The sequence below is a fragment of the Coturnix japonica genome, chromosome 12 (genome assembly GCF_054131305.1).
Source record: "Coturnix japonica strain WE chromosome 12, WE-NBRP24, whole genome shotgun sequence".
NCBI classification, from domain to species: Eukaryota; Metazoa; Chordata; class Aves; order Galliformes; family Phasianidae; genus Coturnix; species Coturnix japonica.
Genome location: NC_140674.1, coordinates 14652750 through 14668312, shown reverse-complemented (window position 1 = coordinate 14668312; position 15563 = coordinate 14652750). Strand labels below are relative to the sequence as shown.

The 15563-nt window shown below is 45.0% G+C and overlaps 1 protein-coding gene across 26 annotated transcripts in view; it reads right to left on the bottom strand.

Moving 5' to 3' along the window:
* Window positions 1–1030: 1030 nt before the first annotated feature.
* The window catches only part of LRCH3 (leucine rich repeats and calponin homology domain containing 3), a 42835-nt gene continuing 28302 nt past the window's right edge, over window positions 1031–15563 (bottom strand). For 4 of the 26 annotated variants that reach the window (XM_085513115.1, XM_085513117.1, XM_032446515.2 and 1 more), the window contains 6 exons: window positions 13444–13492; window positions 12873–12986; window positions 12130–12248; window positions 10830–10967; window positions 8758–8835; window positions 1031–3790 (listed from right to left, as the gene is read on the bottom strand). In XM_085513115.1, coding sequence (XP_085369241.1) covers window positions 3662–3790; window positions 8758–8835; window positions 10830–10967; window positions 12130–12248; window positions 12873–12986; window positions 13444–13492 — 627 coding nt within the window. In that variant the 3' untranslated portion in view covers window positions 1031–3661. Of the gene's footprint in view, window positions 7002–8757; window positions 8836–10829; window positions 10968–12129; window positions 12249–12872; window positions 12987–13443; window positions 13493–14354; window positions 14427–15135; window positions 15217–15563 lie in introns of all 26 variants that reach the window. The other 22 variants (XM_015871759.3, XM_015871762.3, XM_085513116.1 and 19 more) reach the window with 13 other exon arrangements.

Sequence of the window (15563 nt, the reverse complement as noted above, 5' to 3'; positions counted from 1 at the left end):
TGTCTGCAACAGCCACGTGGGGAGCCCAGGCAGCAGGCGGGGTGCAATGTCCTGCTTCACTTAATTGAGGGGGCAGCCCCTGCTCTGACACTGCTGTCAGCCACATACAGCGTGCAAAGCAAAATCAGCCTTAGGGCTGAGCCTGCTGGATTCTAACACTCATACAGGGAGGAAAGCTCAAGCCATACAAAGCCAGCCCTGCTTTTTGTGACCATTCTCTGCTGGTCCTGATCCAAACATCCTCCTGTCCAGACCAACCTGTTCCAAAAGCTCTGAAATTTAAGCAGGATGACTGAGATCATGAGCAAAGGGTCTTTAGCTCAGGACTCCATCTGAAGGGAAGGGAAAAGAAGGGGCTGGTGCCTGGCTGCTGGGCTGAGCTGAATGTCAAGGGAGGGCTGACATTTAAGATGCTTTACACAAACTCAGAGTATGGATATTAGTTCTGCAGCACTGCTGGTTAAACCACAACACACTCCTGCTCCTGGCACTTCAAAAACAATTAAAAACTATTCAAAGCAACAGTAGAACCACGTTCTATTCCAGTGTTGAGGGCTGCTGAAACCTCAGGTCTGCCCACGGGGTGATGCAGGCCCATAAGGTGGGCACAGCTTTTCAACATGCCCCAGCCGACACAAACTGGTGCCCTCCAGGCAGGAACAACACAACTCTCTCTCTCTTACCTGTGCTCTGCTCACACTGCCGTCCATTCGGCTCCTCTGGGCTCCTCCGCTGCAGTTGGTAATGGTTGGACTAGATGATCTTCTAGGTCTTTTCCAACCTTGATAATTCTGTGATTCAGTTGCTGCCTCAGTCACTGCTCTCATTGCTCTCCTCGTGAGTCCTGGTCAGGAACTGGAGCTTCCTGCAGTTGTGTCCTTACAGCTGCTGGGTGCACACAGCCCACGTGCAGCACGGTACGGATTGCACAGAGTGAACACAACAGAACGAGGTGAGGAGGTGGAAGGTGGACACAGCTGGCACAGGGATGGGACGTCCATTCACACGACAAAAACGACAGGCTACACAGTTCATTAAGTCTTACAGCTTTATTTCAAATTACCCATAGTTTCCTATTATTAACGTGCTGGAAGTTCCCACTGCTGGCAGAATACAGGCAATTTAAAATAAAGCGTACAACATCCAACCATCTTTATCTTTAACAGACACATGGAATGTATTTACAGACGTACAGCATGGGGTGAAGCCTTAAAGTCCTTTATTAATTACATGTTTACGCTGCTTTCAGAAATACCAACATGAGATCGCTTTGTAAAACATCACGATATCTATACAAGAGCATTTCCCACATCTAAATTCACTTCAGAAGCCCCTGTTCCTAGAACACTTTATTTTGTTTCGCTTTTCAAAGGAACATTTATGGTTATAAAAGGGTAAGAAGAACCATTCGCCACTGGGTTGTAACTGAGAACAGCAGAGATGTTGGTGATGTGCAAAGTTCTCTGTGGTTTCTTTCAGCCAGGCCACCAAAGTTCCCTCCTTCACAAGGGGAAGAATCAAAGCCCAGCTGTGCTGACCTGATCACATCAGTGCTATGAGGGATCCCTCCATGCCCAGTGCCATTCGATTTGGGGTGGTAACATTGTGCAGCCCCAAACTCTGCGCTCACCATTGTCTGAGGAAGGACGGTGACACAGCAGAGCACAGAGTGGATTCCTCCCACATCCTCCAACACAAACACCCCATAAAGGAAAAGTAATGGCCTCGGAACACAGAACAGAACTTGATCCGCTGCTTCTTTAAAGCATTCCGTTCACCGGATACAACAAAAATTGCACATAAACACACACAAAAAAATCCCACTTAGTCTGCAAAACAGAACTGGTTTTTGGTACAACACATTAAATAAACCACACCGTGAAACTTCAGGCTTGGATTTATGTCCTAAACATCTGGTCAGTAATTAGTTCCTGCCAGCATGAACACGAGGCCGTGCAGGTAATATAATGTGGCCACAGTTATGTGAGAGAGGCAGAGTGAGCTGCTGCTTGTGACGATGGGGGGATGCTCAGACATGCACCTGCCCAGCCACACTAACACTGACACACTGACACTGACACACTGACACACTGACACTGACACTCTGACACTGACACACTAACACTGACACACTAACACTGACACACTAACACTGCTTCTCGTGTGCACTCAGCTGCCATCTGTCCTAACCAGGCAACAGACACGGCCATTTCTAATCCCGACCCATTAATTCCTATGAACTCGTGTTAATGAAATGTCAACCTTCCACCCACCTGAATACTGTTAAGTTTCATTTTGTGTAAGTGCTGGGAGCTGGACTGAAGCAAACAACACCCTCACAGCTCTGCAGCCTGTGAGTGCTGGTAAGAAGCGACGTGCTCCCATACGATCCAAGTGACCTAATGTTGCAAACTGACATGAATTCAGCATCTTCCTCTTTCAAACTGCACGAGACACAAACACACAAGGAACAGCTGTGCTCTGCGGTGCTGTTTGCAGCGAGAGGCAGAACCTTCCACCCAGCAAAGTGCAGCAGTGACTGCTGACACTGACGTAACCCCCCAAGAATTCCCAACAATCGCTGCAAGTGGAACCATGTGAAACATAAAACCTACCTGGGAGGGAAGCAGCCCTGCACGGAGCTGCTCTCTTCCCCTGCACGCTGCAAGTTGTTGGTGTTTGTTGGACTGAAAAGGTTTCTCCTTTCAGCTGTGCAGTTTTAAATCCCTTTCATGTGCCCTTTGTGACCTGCAACGCCATCAGCCAGTGCCAATAAGGAGCAACTTGGAACCGTTGTGTCAAACAGCACAGCGAGCCCTGACACTCAGACATGGAGCAAACAGGGTGGAAACAAACTGCAAATCAAAAGGGGAAAAACCCAGCTAAGAGCAGCCCACCCGTGCTTTGCAGAATAACTGTCAAGTGTAATTCACAACCCGCCTGCTGCCCCTCCTGCTCCTGTACAGTGAATGTCCATTTTTATACTAAAGAAAGAGGAAGGAAGGAATGGTAGCTATGAAAACAAGTATTTTTTCCTCGGAGGGGAGGGAACCCCCCTTTTTTTTCCTATACATCTTCAGTAACGAGGATACACCGACACATAAGGGCCGACCCTGATATGAAACACTGCACTGGTTAAGATTGTGCTGCAATTCTTTTAAAATACATATATATATATATATTTATAAAATGGAAAGAGCTGCTGTTCTCAGGAGGCTGAGAAGGTCCCTCTGGATCCCATGGGGAAGGAACGCCACCTCATCCCCCTCGTGCCCACTGCAGCAACCGCCTTATTGTTTGTTAATGAAAGAAATGAATTCCTATGGGAACGGCTTTCCAAACCGCACACCAGCATCTTCCCCCTCCAAGGTCAGTTTCTACAGCCGGCTCCAGCAGCCCCTGGAACTCCCTGCCCTCCTCACCACCCATTTACCAGTAAGGGGCCAAAGTATCGAAAATCAAAGTGTTATTGGAAAACCACGGTGACCTCCAAAAAAAATGGAGAAACGAAGCAAAAAAAAAAAACAACCACATTCCTGTCAGGAATCACGGAAACTCGTGTCCTTAGAACAGAGCTCTGTGTGTTTGGATGCACTGCACGGGCAGCCAAGTCTTGACGTCCTTCTGTTTAGCCAAGGTAACCCAAAAGTCCCGGAGGTCTTTACACAGCAGGTAAGTGGTGAAGCTGCTGCTGCTTTGGGGGTGCCAGCTCCAGCAGCGCCTGCACAGTCACAGCTACCTGTGTCAAACCCTTCTCTTCTAAAATATGGAGAGGCAAACATAATTGCTCCTGAATGGGGAACAAAACACAGAGACAAAAACAAAATGGATGAAAAAACACTCAACTGAAAAGGAAACTGAAAAATGAAATGTTACGGACAGCACACACGGCTATGAAAGGAAAATAATGCTGGTAAATCAGAACGGTCACACGTCTGCTCTGGGGCTGATGGTCACGTTTGCTCAGCAGCCACTACACAGAACAAGGGGAGAACTGAGAAACAACCAAATCCCTTATTTCTGCCTGTGCAGAAACAGCAGGATTTTATGATGTCAAAACTGGGCTGTGTTAAGGAGGGGACAAGCTCTGCTTCAGTGCAAGGAACTGCTGTCACAGCACGGCTTCCTTTCCAAAACACAACTGGCTTTTGGAGGGAGTCCTCCTGCAGCAAATGCAAGCAAACCCAACTGGAAAGCAGAAACAAAACAGCACTGCACACATCGGCTACAGCGTGCTACAAGTCTGAGGGGAAGTGCCATGCTTGAAAGCAGTTCTCCTAAGGACACACTGCCCATCCAAAGTCCTTCTGTCCATATGGATGATGTGATCCTTGTCATTACATAAACTCCTTGGGAGGGGCCAAAAAGCAGAAAGCACTATTTGTTTTATGGAAAGGAGAAAGGACAACTTGCTTCTAATTGCAATAGCTTTCATCATCAACGTATTTCTCCTGTTCAAGGCAATTTCTCCTGTCATTTCTCCTGTTCAAGGCAATGTTAATGGCATATTTGAGGACAAATATCCCTCCTGTGCTGTGTCTGAGTCGCTGCTGCCATGAGGCCCATCGAGCAGCTCCCAAACCACTCTGAAGAATAAGAGGAATACACAAAGTGCAGAAGGGTTTCAAAGTGTTTATTAGGAATTGTGCTACTCTCAGCCTCAGATGGGTTAAAAGCCTCGTCCTACACAAGTCCTTGGCACAGGGGGGGGCATATCCTCAGCCCACAGGGACACACACACCCAGCAGTGCTCTGCACCTCTAGATAAATAACCCAGCTGTGTTCTCTTCCTACAAAGCTACAGAGATTCTTTCCCCACAAGCAAGTTCTGCAGCATCCTGTATCCCTCCACTCTTTGCAGCTTTACTGACCCTCCATATTGATGAAATCCTTCAGCATAAATAACAGCAGCCAACGCTCCTCCCATAGAGCTCCAAGCAGACAGAACCAACCCAGGCTGAAAGCACTGCGTGAAGGCAGCTGATGCAGCTGAAATGCATTTCTCCTCCAGCAGAACAGTTTGTTTGAAGCAATGTGCTTTATGAGGAAATGCTTGTAAACTGGAACCAGCATTTATTATCTTTTTTTTTTCCCCTTCTCTTAGGTATGCAAATAGATAAGGAGAAAAGCTTTGGAAAGTATCCACACCACAGAGATAGCTGCAGCAAACAGGACTTAAGGACGGGAAGGCACGGTTAGTGTAAGAGCCCTGGAAGCTTTTATCACAGTGTTCATTAGAAGAAGATAAGAAACACAGAACAGAGTTCATTTTAGTTCACACCAGTAAACAGTGCAAAAATAGCTTATTTAGAAACAGACCCCCCCCTTCACCAAAGGTCCCCTCTTTCCTCAATCATGTTTTGCTTGGGCAGAACGTTTTGTGCCAGTCACAGTGTGGGCTGGGATGAGGGCACCAGCTCCTCCAATTGCTCCTTCGCTAAATACTCACTTTATGTTACAAGAGCTTGTGAGCTCCACGTACACGTAACATGTTTTTACTGGCAGTGACCATATTTGCAACTAAACTCCCGTGTAGCTTCAATTGTGCTTCAGAGTTGCTATCAGGTTAATGCAGGAATGCCATCACTGCTTAACCGGGGCTTACAAAACACCGACTGCACCTTCATGTGTAACAAACAGGTACTGAAGTCCCATTCAGAACAGGCCTGGTACCAGCACTTACCTGCACCTACCACTGAGCAGAGCTCCCTGAACCAACCTACACTGTGAGCAGACGTGGTGTGGGCAGTGCCCTCGAATCCTGAGGTGTCCCTGAGAAACACATTAAAGCACCAGGATGCTTCTCCAGAGGAGGGAAAAGCTTTAAAGCTGTGTAGAGAACTACCTGAGATCTGTGTAACAGTGAAGAGGGAGCTGAACACACAGTCAGGTCGTGTATCACAACTGTGTGATAGCAAGGTTTCTGCAAATAAGCAGATAGGAAGGGGAAGAAGTATGGTTTGAGGCTTCTAAAATCGAGTGGCAACACAGGAAATCTTTGTTAAGTGTTATCCGGGGCACAGCAAAATGCTGTGGCAACCCCGCGGCATCTGACAGAACCCAAAGGATTCTTCCTTCTGTGCCAGAAATGTTTTCTTTCAGGGAGTTCAGTTTCTCTGCACATCTCCTCTTTGATCAGTTATGAAGCTCAAGAAGCTCAGGATTGATGGACAGCTACTTTAAAACCCCGGACTGACACATAAAACATGGGACTCTACCAACAGGAAGGTCAGGTCCTCCCAGCAGCTGGGATATGGAGCTGGGATCTGAGGAAAACAATCCCAGGATCTTGTGGACAAAGCTGATCAGACCACGTCTCTAAGACTGTGAGATCTAATCAAGGCCACTGATGTTCAAAATACATTGTGTTGTTTAATGCTTCTTTCATCAGATAAATCCCGAAGCAATTGACCAACCTGGGAGCAGTTCTTATGATACAGACAGGGAAACTGAGGCACAAACTGACAGTGCAGTTTTCCCAGTGCTAGATCCTTTGCCAGCAGTCAGCCCATAGCACACACCTACGTGGCCCTAAAGCTCAGCCCCCTGCTCCAGCCCACACACAGCACCTCCTCCCCCAGCATCACATCTGCTCAACATCACACAGTAAACACGAGCGTGAGTTACATCACATGGTTGTGTGGTTGCACCAATGTGTTTACACATGGCCTGTGTCACCTCTGTTGCTTCTTTCCCATCAGTGAGAAAAAGCACTTTGTACACGCGGTCTTGACAAAACCCAAAATCCTTTACAGAGAACTGGAGCGATGGAGGGAGGAAACAGCAGCACTGTCCCTCAGCTAGAGGAAAAAGACCCAGCGATAGACCATACAGAGCGTTAGCATCAGAGTACAGTAAAACACCACAAAGCCCCAGAGCTGAACAGAAAGGGAGACAAGACTGGATTCTTCTGAATCTGTCCCCAGGGAAAGAAGAGTCTCAACTGTTCTTTTAACGCTGAGGTTTAGCTGAAGAATGTCAGAAGGGGAACAAAGATTGTCCTGTCCAGAGTGTGTAAGCAGGAAGGGAAAACAGACAGAAAAAAAGGTCAGTTAGCCATAGCAACATCCACTAAGCAGCGTCAGACATTTCAGATACAGCTACATGTTCAAGAAGCGTAACACGGTTATTTCTCACAAAGCAATCTGTGCAAGTCCCATTTCAAAGAACGCCCAATGCAGATACACAGTGCTCAGCCTGGAACCTACAGGTTCCATTAATACCTCTTAGGAGGTATTTCTACATAGATCCACACTTCCAGAAAGCTCTTTGTTTTTATAACTGGAATTTAAACAAACAGAAATAGCTGCAGGCATCAGCAGAAATACATTATAGGCTGCCATGCCGCTCCTCCTTACTGATATCTGACCTTCTCATCTCAGCAGACATGTAATGCAGACATGTGAGAGCAGCTTTAGAATCCAGCTGGGGGTATTTCAGTGTGTTTCCCCAGAGACATTCTCCCTGAACTCCTTCACATTAAAGCAGGAGAACTGAGAAAAACAGGAGGATCCTAAACAGAAGGTGCAGTAGATGGAGCAGACTAGGTCTACAGGAGACTCTTTGCCTGAGTGCTCTTCTTTTTGTTCCTAAATGTGTGACATTTCAGAGAACAGCTCTGCACTCAAACCCCATAAAAATTACTTCTCTGTGTCGAAGGGAGCTGTGAACAGGGAAGCTGCAATGAGATTGAACCACTGTGCCCCAGAAGGATTTATACTGTACAGTCCTGCTGGGAGTCACAGGCTCCAGTTTCTTAGAGGACTAAAATATCATCTCAAAACATGAATGATCACTTATGACTTCCCACCATGTTCCAACACCATTCACCAGTGAGTCATGTGAAACTGCTGGGCAGCTCAACAAATATGCTGTCCTAAAATCCCACTGGCTCAAATGCCTTTGTGTGGAGCTATCAGAAAATACTGCATGGCTGACTTGAGAGCACTGCTTTTAGAAACAGCAGGGAAATGAGCCACTGGGTCTACTTTTCCCTTTCACAATGCACAAATAAGAAAACAGCACCTACAACAGAAACACTGTGTATGTATAAAGCTGTGTAGGAAACCAATCACATCTATACGCCAGAAGAAAAATAAAGAACAAACGTGACCTACTGAAATCATTTGTATTGAGGCAGCTGCTGGATAAGACAAAGTGGAAAGGACAGGACAGCATAAAACACGGTAACAGGACCCATTTCAGAGGGGAGAAAGAAAACCAGTTCTACCTCTAGTACATGGCAGAAAGAATGAGGATCTATGCAAAGACAGCTACTGTCAGAGAAAGGCCAATAACAGCGAGACTCCTTGGCAAGACGGTACAGATGTTCACACAGAAGGATTATTCTGAAGGAACATCAAATGCTTTGGAATTGAAGTCACACATGCAAAACATCATCCAAATTTTATCCCACTTTTAAGCTGCCAAATACCTAATATTGAGAAAACTGAACCATCTTTACCAAGCACCTTGCAGTTCTAAAGCCAGGCTCAAGCTGCACCCAGCTGTTACAAACTTAAGGCACAGCAGTCAGCGAATCAGACTTCTGAGAGATTAACTACACCCAGCTTCTTTTTACCAGAGAAGACAACGCAAGGTCTTACCTTACAGTAAGGCATAACTCGCATGTGGACCTTCTAAACTTTGAATCACCTTACTTTCATCAAACGCTTCAAGAAATGTTCTATTTTTGTTTTCCTGATCATCTACAAAATCACATCTGCACCACATCGTCAGAACAGCAGAGAAATGTACCTGAGGCACCCCGATCCTCCTGCAGGCGTCCAAGAAGTTCTCCACGTTCCGTCTGCATTTCGCCATTGTAAGCTTAGGCTGCAAAAGAAGCAGACAAGGTGCTCTTAATTGGAAGGATTTTGTATCTTAATGGAACTCTTAATAAAACTCTTTGCCAAAAAATATCACACCGCAGTAAGTTTGTATAATTCAAACCAGGTTGTGCTGCACTTTGCTTCAGAAAGGCAAGTTCTGAGCTTTCTAAAAAGCCAATTTATGAATACAGGATGATTTTTTAAGACAACTCTAACCTGCGCTGTACTAATACACATAAAACAGGCTAACACTTTTAGCGACTGCAATGTGATAATTTAAGATATACCGAATGAAACATACACATACGTAGCACCTGTGCTGTGATTTCAGCACAATTTAATGATACGAAGCAACTTGGAGTCCATTCTGGGTTGCTACATTAAAAAGATACTGAAAATCTTGTTTCAATTAAGGAGGAGATACCAAATGAAGACTAGATGAACCCAGAAGATGACGGAATACAACTGGCACAGCGACTTGCTGCATACAAGCCTATTGCAGATGAATTCACTGGCACTTCTCAAGTAAGTTTTTTCTGCGTAGTTGGCTTCCTCACCTCTACACAGAACTAGCACTGCACAGGCTCTGTCTTGTTTCTGTTCCTGAAGCTTATTCTTTTCTGATTAAAGAGACACGAGCTTCCTGTTCCTTCACACAAGCTCCCCACACTGTGCGCAGCAGCAGCCTCTGCGAACTCTGTTTTTCCTTCAGAGGGGGGAAAGCAGACGGTTGGGGCTCTTCCTCTGCCCCCTCAGCCTGCTATGTTCCTTACGAAGAAAGCAGGTTAAAGGCTATTGCTGCTTTCTTTCTCCTGCAGGATGGAGGGAGCACAAAGATCACATTGTGACTGAGGAAAGACACGATGCCTCTTCTGCTGCTGGAGCCGTCCAGCCACAGGCTGCCTCTTCTGTGACATTTATGACAAAGCCATGATTTAACTTGTAGCTCAGAATATTCACAGCACATAAAACCAGGCCATTGAGAAGATATTCTTGACAACTCAAGTCTTGTTGAACAGCAGCTGTCTGCATTTCTCTTAACGATTCCACAATCTGCCTAAAATACTGGCGTGTCCAGCTCAGTCGTTCTCAAAATAATGAAGACATCTCCTTGTTCACATAATTCCAAGCAGGAGGAACCACAATGATACAGTACACAGCCCTGTAAGTGGCAGTTCAAATTCCAACCAACACGAGGACTGACTCCAAAATAAGAAGCAAACAATGTGCTTGTTTCAAACTCTTCCCGCAGCAAAAAAAGATTTCTTCCCCCTGTTCGTATAATATTAAGATGATGTGAAGGTGCATCACGAGCAGTTTGTCTCTCCATTGTATTAAAGGTAGCTGATCCTAAACGTTTTCACTGAACTTTCTGACAGCAAAATACACGTTATTTATTTGGCTGACAGATCATGTAATTAATTTGTCATTGTGTCACAGCTCTTCATCTCGCTTTAATCCCGTGCTCTCCCAACATGATACAGAACAATAACACACAGTAACGTATCACCTCCATTGCCTTAAAAACACTGCAGTCAGGTAAGAGGAACAAGTTCCTCCATTGTCCAACTTCTCTTGAACTTCTCCCCTTGCTCTGAACAGCCCCCATATATAACAAACTTTTTTCCTCCTGTTATCACAAACATATGAGTGGATTACTTTGTTCCAGGAGACGGTGGTGCTCTCCAAGCACGTGAAAACACAGCTCAAGCGTGCTCTGCTGACACTCCTAAGCGGAGAAATTTGTAGTGCTGTGAAATGGATACAAAAATCATTTTGGCCTCTTTGCTTGCTCTTGCTGCTCTGTGTAGCAGGATCCCAAATAATGCAGAGAATCAGAAGTAAGAAGGTTTTAAATGAAACCGCAGATACTCTACAGACAGAGTCGTCATGTATGTTCACAAAGGAAAATAATGAATTACACACTTGCATGGATTACAGATCTTTGCTGGAAGGGTTTTGGACACCGACAAAACACTGTCATTCTGATATACTTACAACAGCAGGTGAGGGGACGTGGATGCTGGGGACAGACCGAGGACGGACGTGGTTAGCCAGGTGGCACAGAACAACGCCATCAGTGAGAGCTGCTCCAAGATCACTGGGCAGGGACACTTTCAGCCGTGACTCAATATTCTGTGCAAAATGAACATGGACACAGAAAGTAAGTGCTGGTTTCCTCTGACTGTTTCAGTCTGTGGAACATTTTATAAGAGCAGAAGCATTTGTGTTACAACTCCCTGCTTATTCACCAAACTGTTTAGAACAGCTTTCTGAGTAACACCAAGACAGGTTCTGCACTGCGCTGGGCCAGGGCTGAACACAATCTGGGAGCCCTTGAGTTCAATGATGAACAGTTTTCTTTGCACAGCACAGGGGATTATATATAGAAAAGATTTAATCTTACCTAGGAAGCAGAACAAGAGAGAGACTGCATGTAAAGCATTCCGAGATAAGAGATGAAAGACTAAAGCTGAGCTTTGTTTCATTTTACTTAAGAGAGCTTTCTCCTTTCAGAGAGAGCAGATTGACCCTTACTCTGACAATTTGCAGAGAAAAGAGCTTCCTGGCTATCTGGGATGCTTATGGCTTTTAAAATCAGCTTTAGAAAGAGGAATTCTCATTTACTGAGAAAGCTCAGAGCGCTGAACCACTTCAAGGAATCCCTCCACAGACAGTGCAAGTGTGCCTAAGGCAAAGCAGAGCAGTACCTTAATGCCCTGTGGCATACTCAGTATTAGCCACTGTCATGGGCGCACAAACCAGGGCATACTGGCCCTCAACAAACGAAAAGCCTGAATGTAGGGAATATTTTTGCCACAGATATTCTACAATTAACTGAAGATAAAGTGAGAGCCAACAGGTAGATTCAGAGCACACAAGTAAAGCAGCAGTCTCTGTGTGCCACCTGCTTTTCTATAGGCTTTATAGCAAAGGTGAATTTTTAGAAAGAGATAAGAAAGAAAGACACTGAGGGAACTCCCTGCAAGTATGAAGGGCAATAAGGAAGAAAGCATGTGATCCTTCTAAAAGCAAAGATCACTAGCCAGTCAGAAGTAGGAGTTAGTGCTGTGTATTTCACTGCAGCTGAATCTAACTTTATCCACAATAAAAGCCAGCACTGCATCCATCAGAAAGATACACTCAGATTGCACAGCACCATTCCATTTCGGTCAACTCCTCACCATAATTGGTTCATAATTGGTTCAGTGCAATCAGTCCAGAACACAAGGGCAGCTTTAACATGCTGGCACACAACGCATTGACTGAGAGGTTCACTGGTTTTGTCAGCACTTACCTTACGTAGCTGCTCTATCAGCTCCAGCTCCTCCTCACGCTGCCTGGAGCTCTGCCTAACTCTGGTGTCTGCAGAATCATTAGCAGGAGACAAGGCACGGGAAGACGATGAAGCAACCACTGAAAAAACAGCATGAAGAGCAATGGGTAAGTATGGTTTGGCTGACTGCCCTCATCTGCTGCATTACACATGTACAGTGTTCCAGAACGGGTACAGGGCATTCTTTTTCACAAATCTGCTTCTTTAATAAGCCTATTAACCTAACAAACTAATGACCTGCTAATCTAAATGAGGTGTTTCCTAATACATCTTCTTTTCCCCTTAGATTTTGTTGTTTCTCTTGGCTACTAATCATTCCATTCCCAAAAAAAGAGGACAAAGTTTTGACAGATGAAGTATGTTGAAAGAGTTCAGGCTTTCCACAGACTTTCCAGTTTTGTCTTATGCTGCTACACACAGTGCAAAATCCATTGAGCTGCCTTTATAACTCGTTGAAGACCTGTGTGGCATTTCCTTGCTATTTTTTAGGAGTAAGGATAAGGACCAAGAAGAATAGATTCCCACCTTTTCACAATTACAATATTCATTCCACAAGTATTTATAATGCCACATGGCTACAAATGAAACCCTAAAATACTTTGTTGATAATGACCTAAAGTAACAGAGCAGCGAAAAACCTGGGTAAGGCAGATGTTAATAAAACGTAATGCAAAACGAGCTCATTGCTGAGTTACACAACCTACCTTTGTTTGCTTCATCCCTGACAGCTGCTCGGAAAAGGAAACTCTCGGGTCGCTGGGAAAGGTTTCTATAGGAAGGCAGGGCTGCATGACCAGGATGCGGAGGGGAAAGGTGGACTAAACAAATGTGGGAAGGCACAGGAAAGGAAATGAGGAAGAAGGAAACGGTTAGAGTTTAAATAGGAAATGGGTTCAGAAACGTGGTAATTAAAAAGAACAAACTAAATTTTAATATCATGACAAAATAATTTACGTGCATGCATGATAAAAGCAAAGGGCAGGAAAAGGCACTTTCAAGGACACTTGCCATGCAAAGCACATTCCACATACCACTTCCAACAACTGTTCTGACTGCTGCTGAATGAATCTGGGGGCCAAAGCCTACACTGTCCCTGAGGACACGCTCCAGCCCTGCTGCCTCTCCCCTTGTGTGTTTTCAAGGAGACCCAAATAAGTGGGTAAGCTCTCAAACACAGCAGTGCCACACACAGTGCTCCCTTCTCCTCATAGCACAAATGTGCAGGCAGATATTTTGACCTTGTTTTACAGCAGCTTTACTTCCTTTCCCTGTTACCTGTCTGAGTGGTGGGTGAGCCAGGAGAGATGGTGGATCTGTCATCGCTCTGTAGGCAAAAAAGTAGAAGAGCATAAATGGTCTTAATGTGGAAGAAGTTGTGACTACGTTTGTACTATTTGCTGTGTCTGATAAGAGGCACCATCCATCGAAACATACTACAGAACAAAGAGCCAGCTGTGAAAAACACAACACGTTGTTCGTCTCATCTCTGCAGAAAGCAGCTAAACCTCTTTTTTTTCCTTTGCAGAAATGCCACAATTACTCTTTTCTGAGGAAGAAGTGGTGAAGCAGCACCGACAGCACAATGCTCTCTTTGTTTATCCCTCCTTCTCACCAAGATGTTCAATATTCTTTGCAGAGGGGGCACAGCAAAAACAGCTGATTAAAAAACATGCAAAACTTGCATAACAGCAGCATGGATAAGAATACAGAGCCTCTATGACACCTCTGACAATGCAAAACTCACTGGATATCCCCTTCCCTAGTGAAATACAACGTACTTAAGCACTGCAGTAAAACACAGACCAATGTCTCATTCAGAATAGCAGTTGCCACAAAAGAAAGTTATAGGACGCCTATACTCAGTGGGAAAAGCAAGCCAGAAAAGAATGCAAAAGAAATACTTCTGATAAACTCAGCTTGGTTACGAGAAAATTATATTGTAAATAAAAAGCAACATCAAAGCCAATGAGGAACCCCTTGGAGCAGATGGGTTACCATGCTTTTTAGCTTGGACACAGCCTGAAGCTAAGATGAGGTCACAGCTACTACAATCTAACCAGGTAAATCAGATTCATACCCTACCTGAACTTCTGACCAGAAGCTGACATACCAACACCTGTAAAAGCAGATGCGTGGACCCAAGTTTTTTGTTGGATTTATTGGTGAATGATAATAGCAAGAGATACCTTGGCAGGACTGAGGGCAGAGGTGTTAGGCAGGGCAGTAGCACAGCTGTCTTGATTCAACCCTGAGAGGGACTGAATGCAGAAAGAAAGAGAAGGCAGCAGCAGTGTTAGCAAGCAGCTGGTAGGGCACACACACAGGTAGAACTGAGTAGCCAAGTCAGGATGGAGGAGGTGATCATGGTTACGAGCTCAGAAACACTTAAAAAGCAAAAGACAGGCACAACAGGTATTTACTTTTCAAACTAAGGTTAAAGCTTTCCTATCCTCCTGAACTTTCTGGCTAATGAGTTTGGCAGGTGAAACTTTCCTTTTTTACACAGCACAAAGTGGCATCAGAAGCAAAGCTAAAGGACACACGTTTGTTCTGCCACCAGTACCTAATGCTGGTCTTTGTGAATTACACATGGAAGGAGATGTTACAAACAGGGCAAACCTCACACAAACACCTTCATGCCACACGCAGGCAGCGGCTGATCCTCCGAACAGCCTCCTCTGCAGCAGTGCAGAGCTAACTTTTTTTTGCTGTTTTTGTTTGCTTGCTTTACAAAACATTATTTCAGCAAATGTAACATCAGCTAATATAGCAAAAAGCAAAATAAAGCAAGTGGTGGCGGTCTGTGACAGCAATGCAACTTTATACCTGTACAACATGAGCAAGACAACCTTGACACAGACCAACAGGCAGCAGACACGATCCACAAACCCAGCACTGGGCAAAGGGGGGAACACAGCACACAGAGGGTAAGAGAAGCACAACAGCAACACAGTGCATGCTCTTCACCTGTTTGCGAGTCCCTGGCCTTCTCTTAATGGTATTGGTGTTATTGTCAATCTCAAACACAAAGAGAGGCTCAAAGCCATTCTGTCAGGGACAGCGAGGAAAGAAAGGGAGGGAAGAGAGGAAGAAGTGAGGCAAAGAATAACTGTAAGAGAAGGCAGTTGCAATATAAGAAGAATCAGGGTGCTGCAATTCAGACTTACACACTACTGCACACACTGCTCTTCATTTCTAGGTCTAGCAATGAAGTTAGAGAAATGTCCCCAGCCAGAAACAACTTTGGATAGAGGGAATGCCAAAACAGAGCCCAGCTGTGACTCTGGCTAACTAAAAATAAGGCTGCTTTACAACAATTTGATTGTCAGTTGTCTGAGCATACAAATGGATGGCAACTGCCTGAGAGAAACCTCCAGGGCACAAGTAAGCATAAT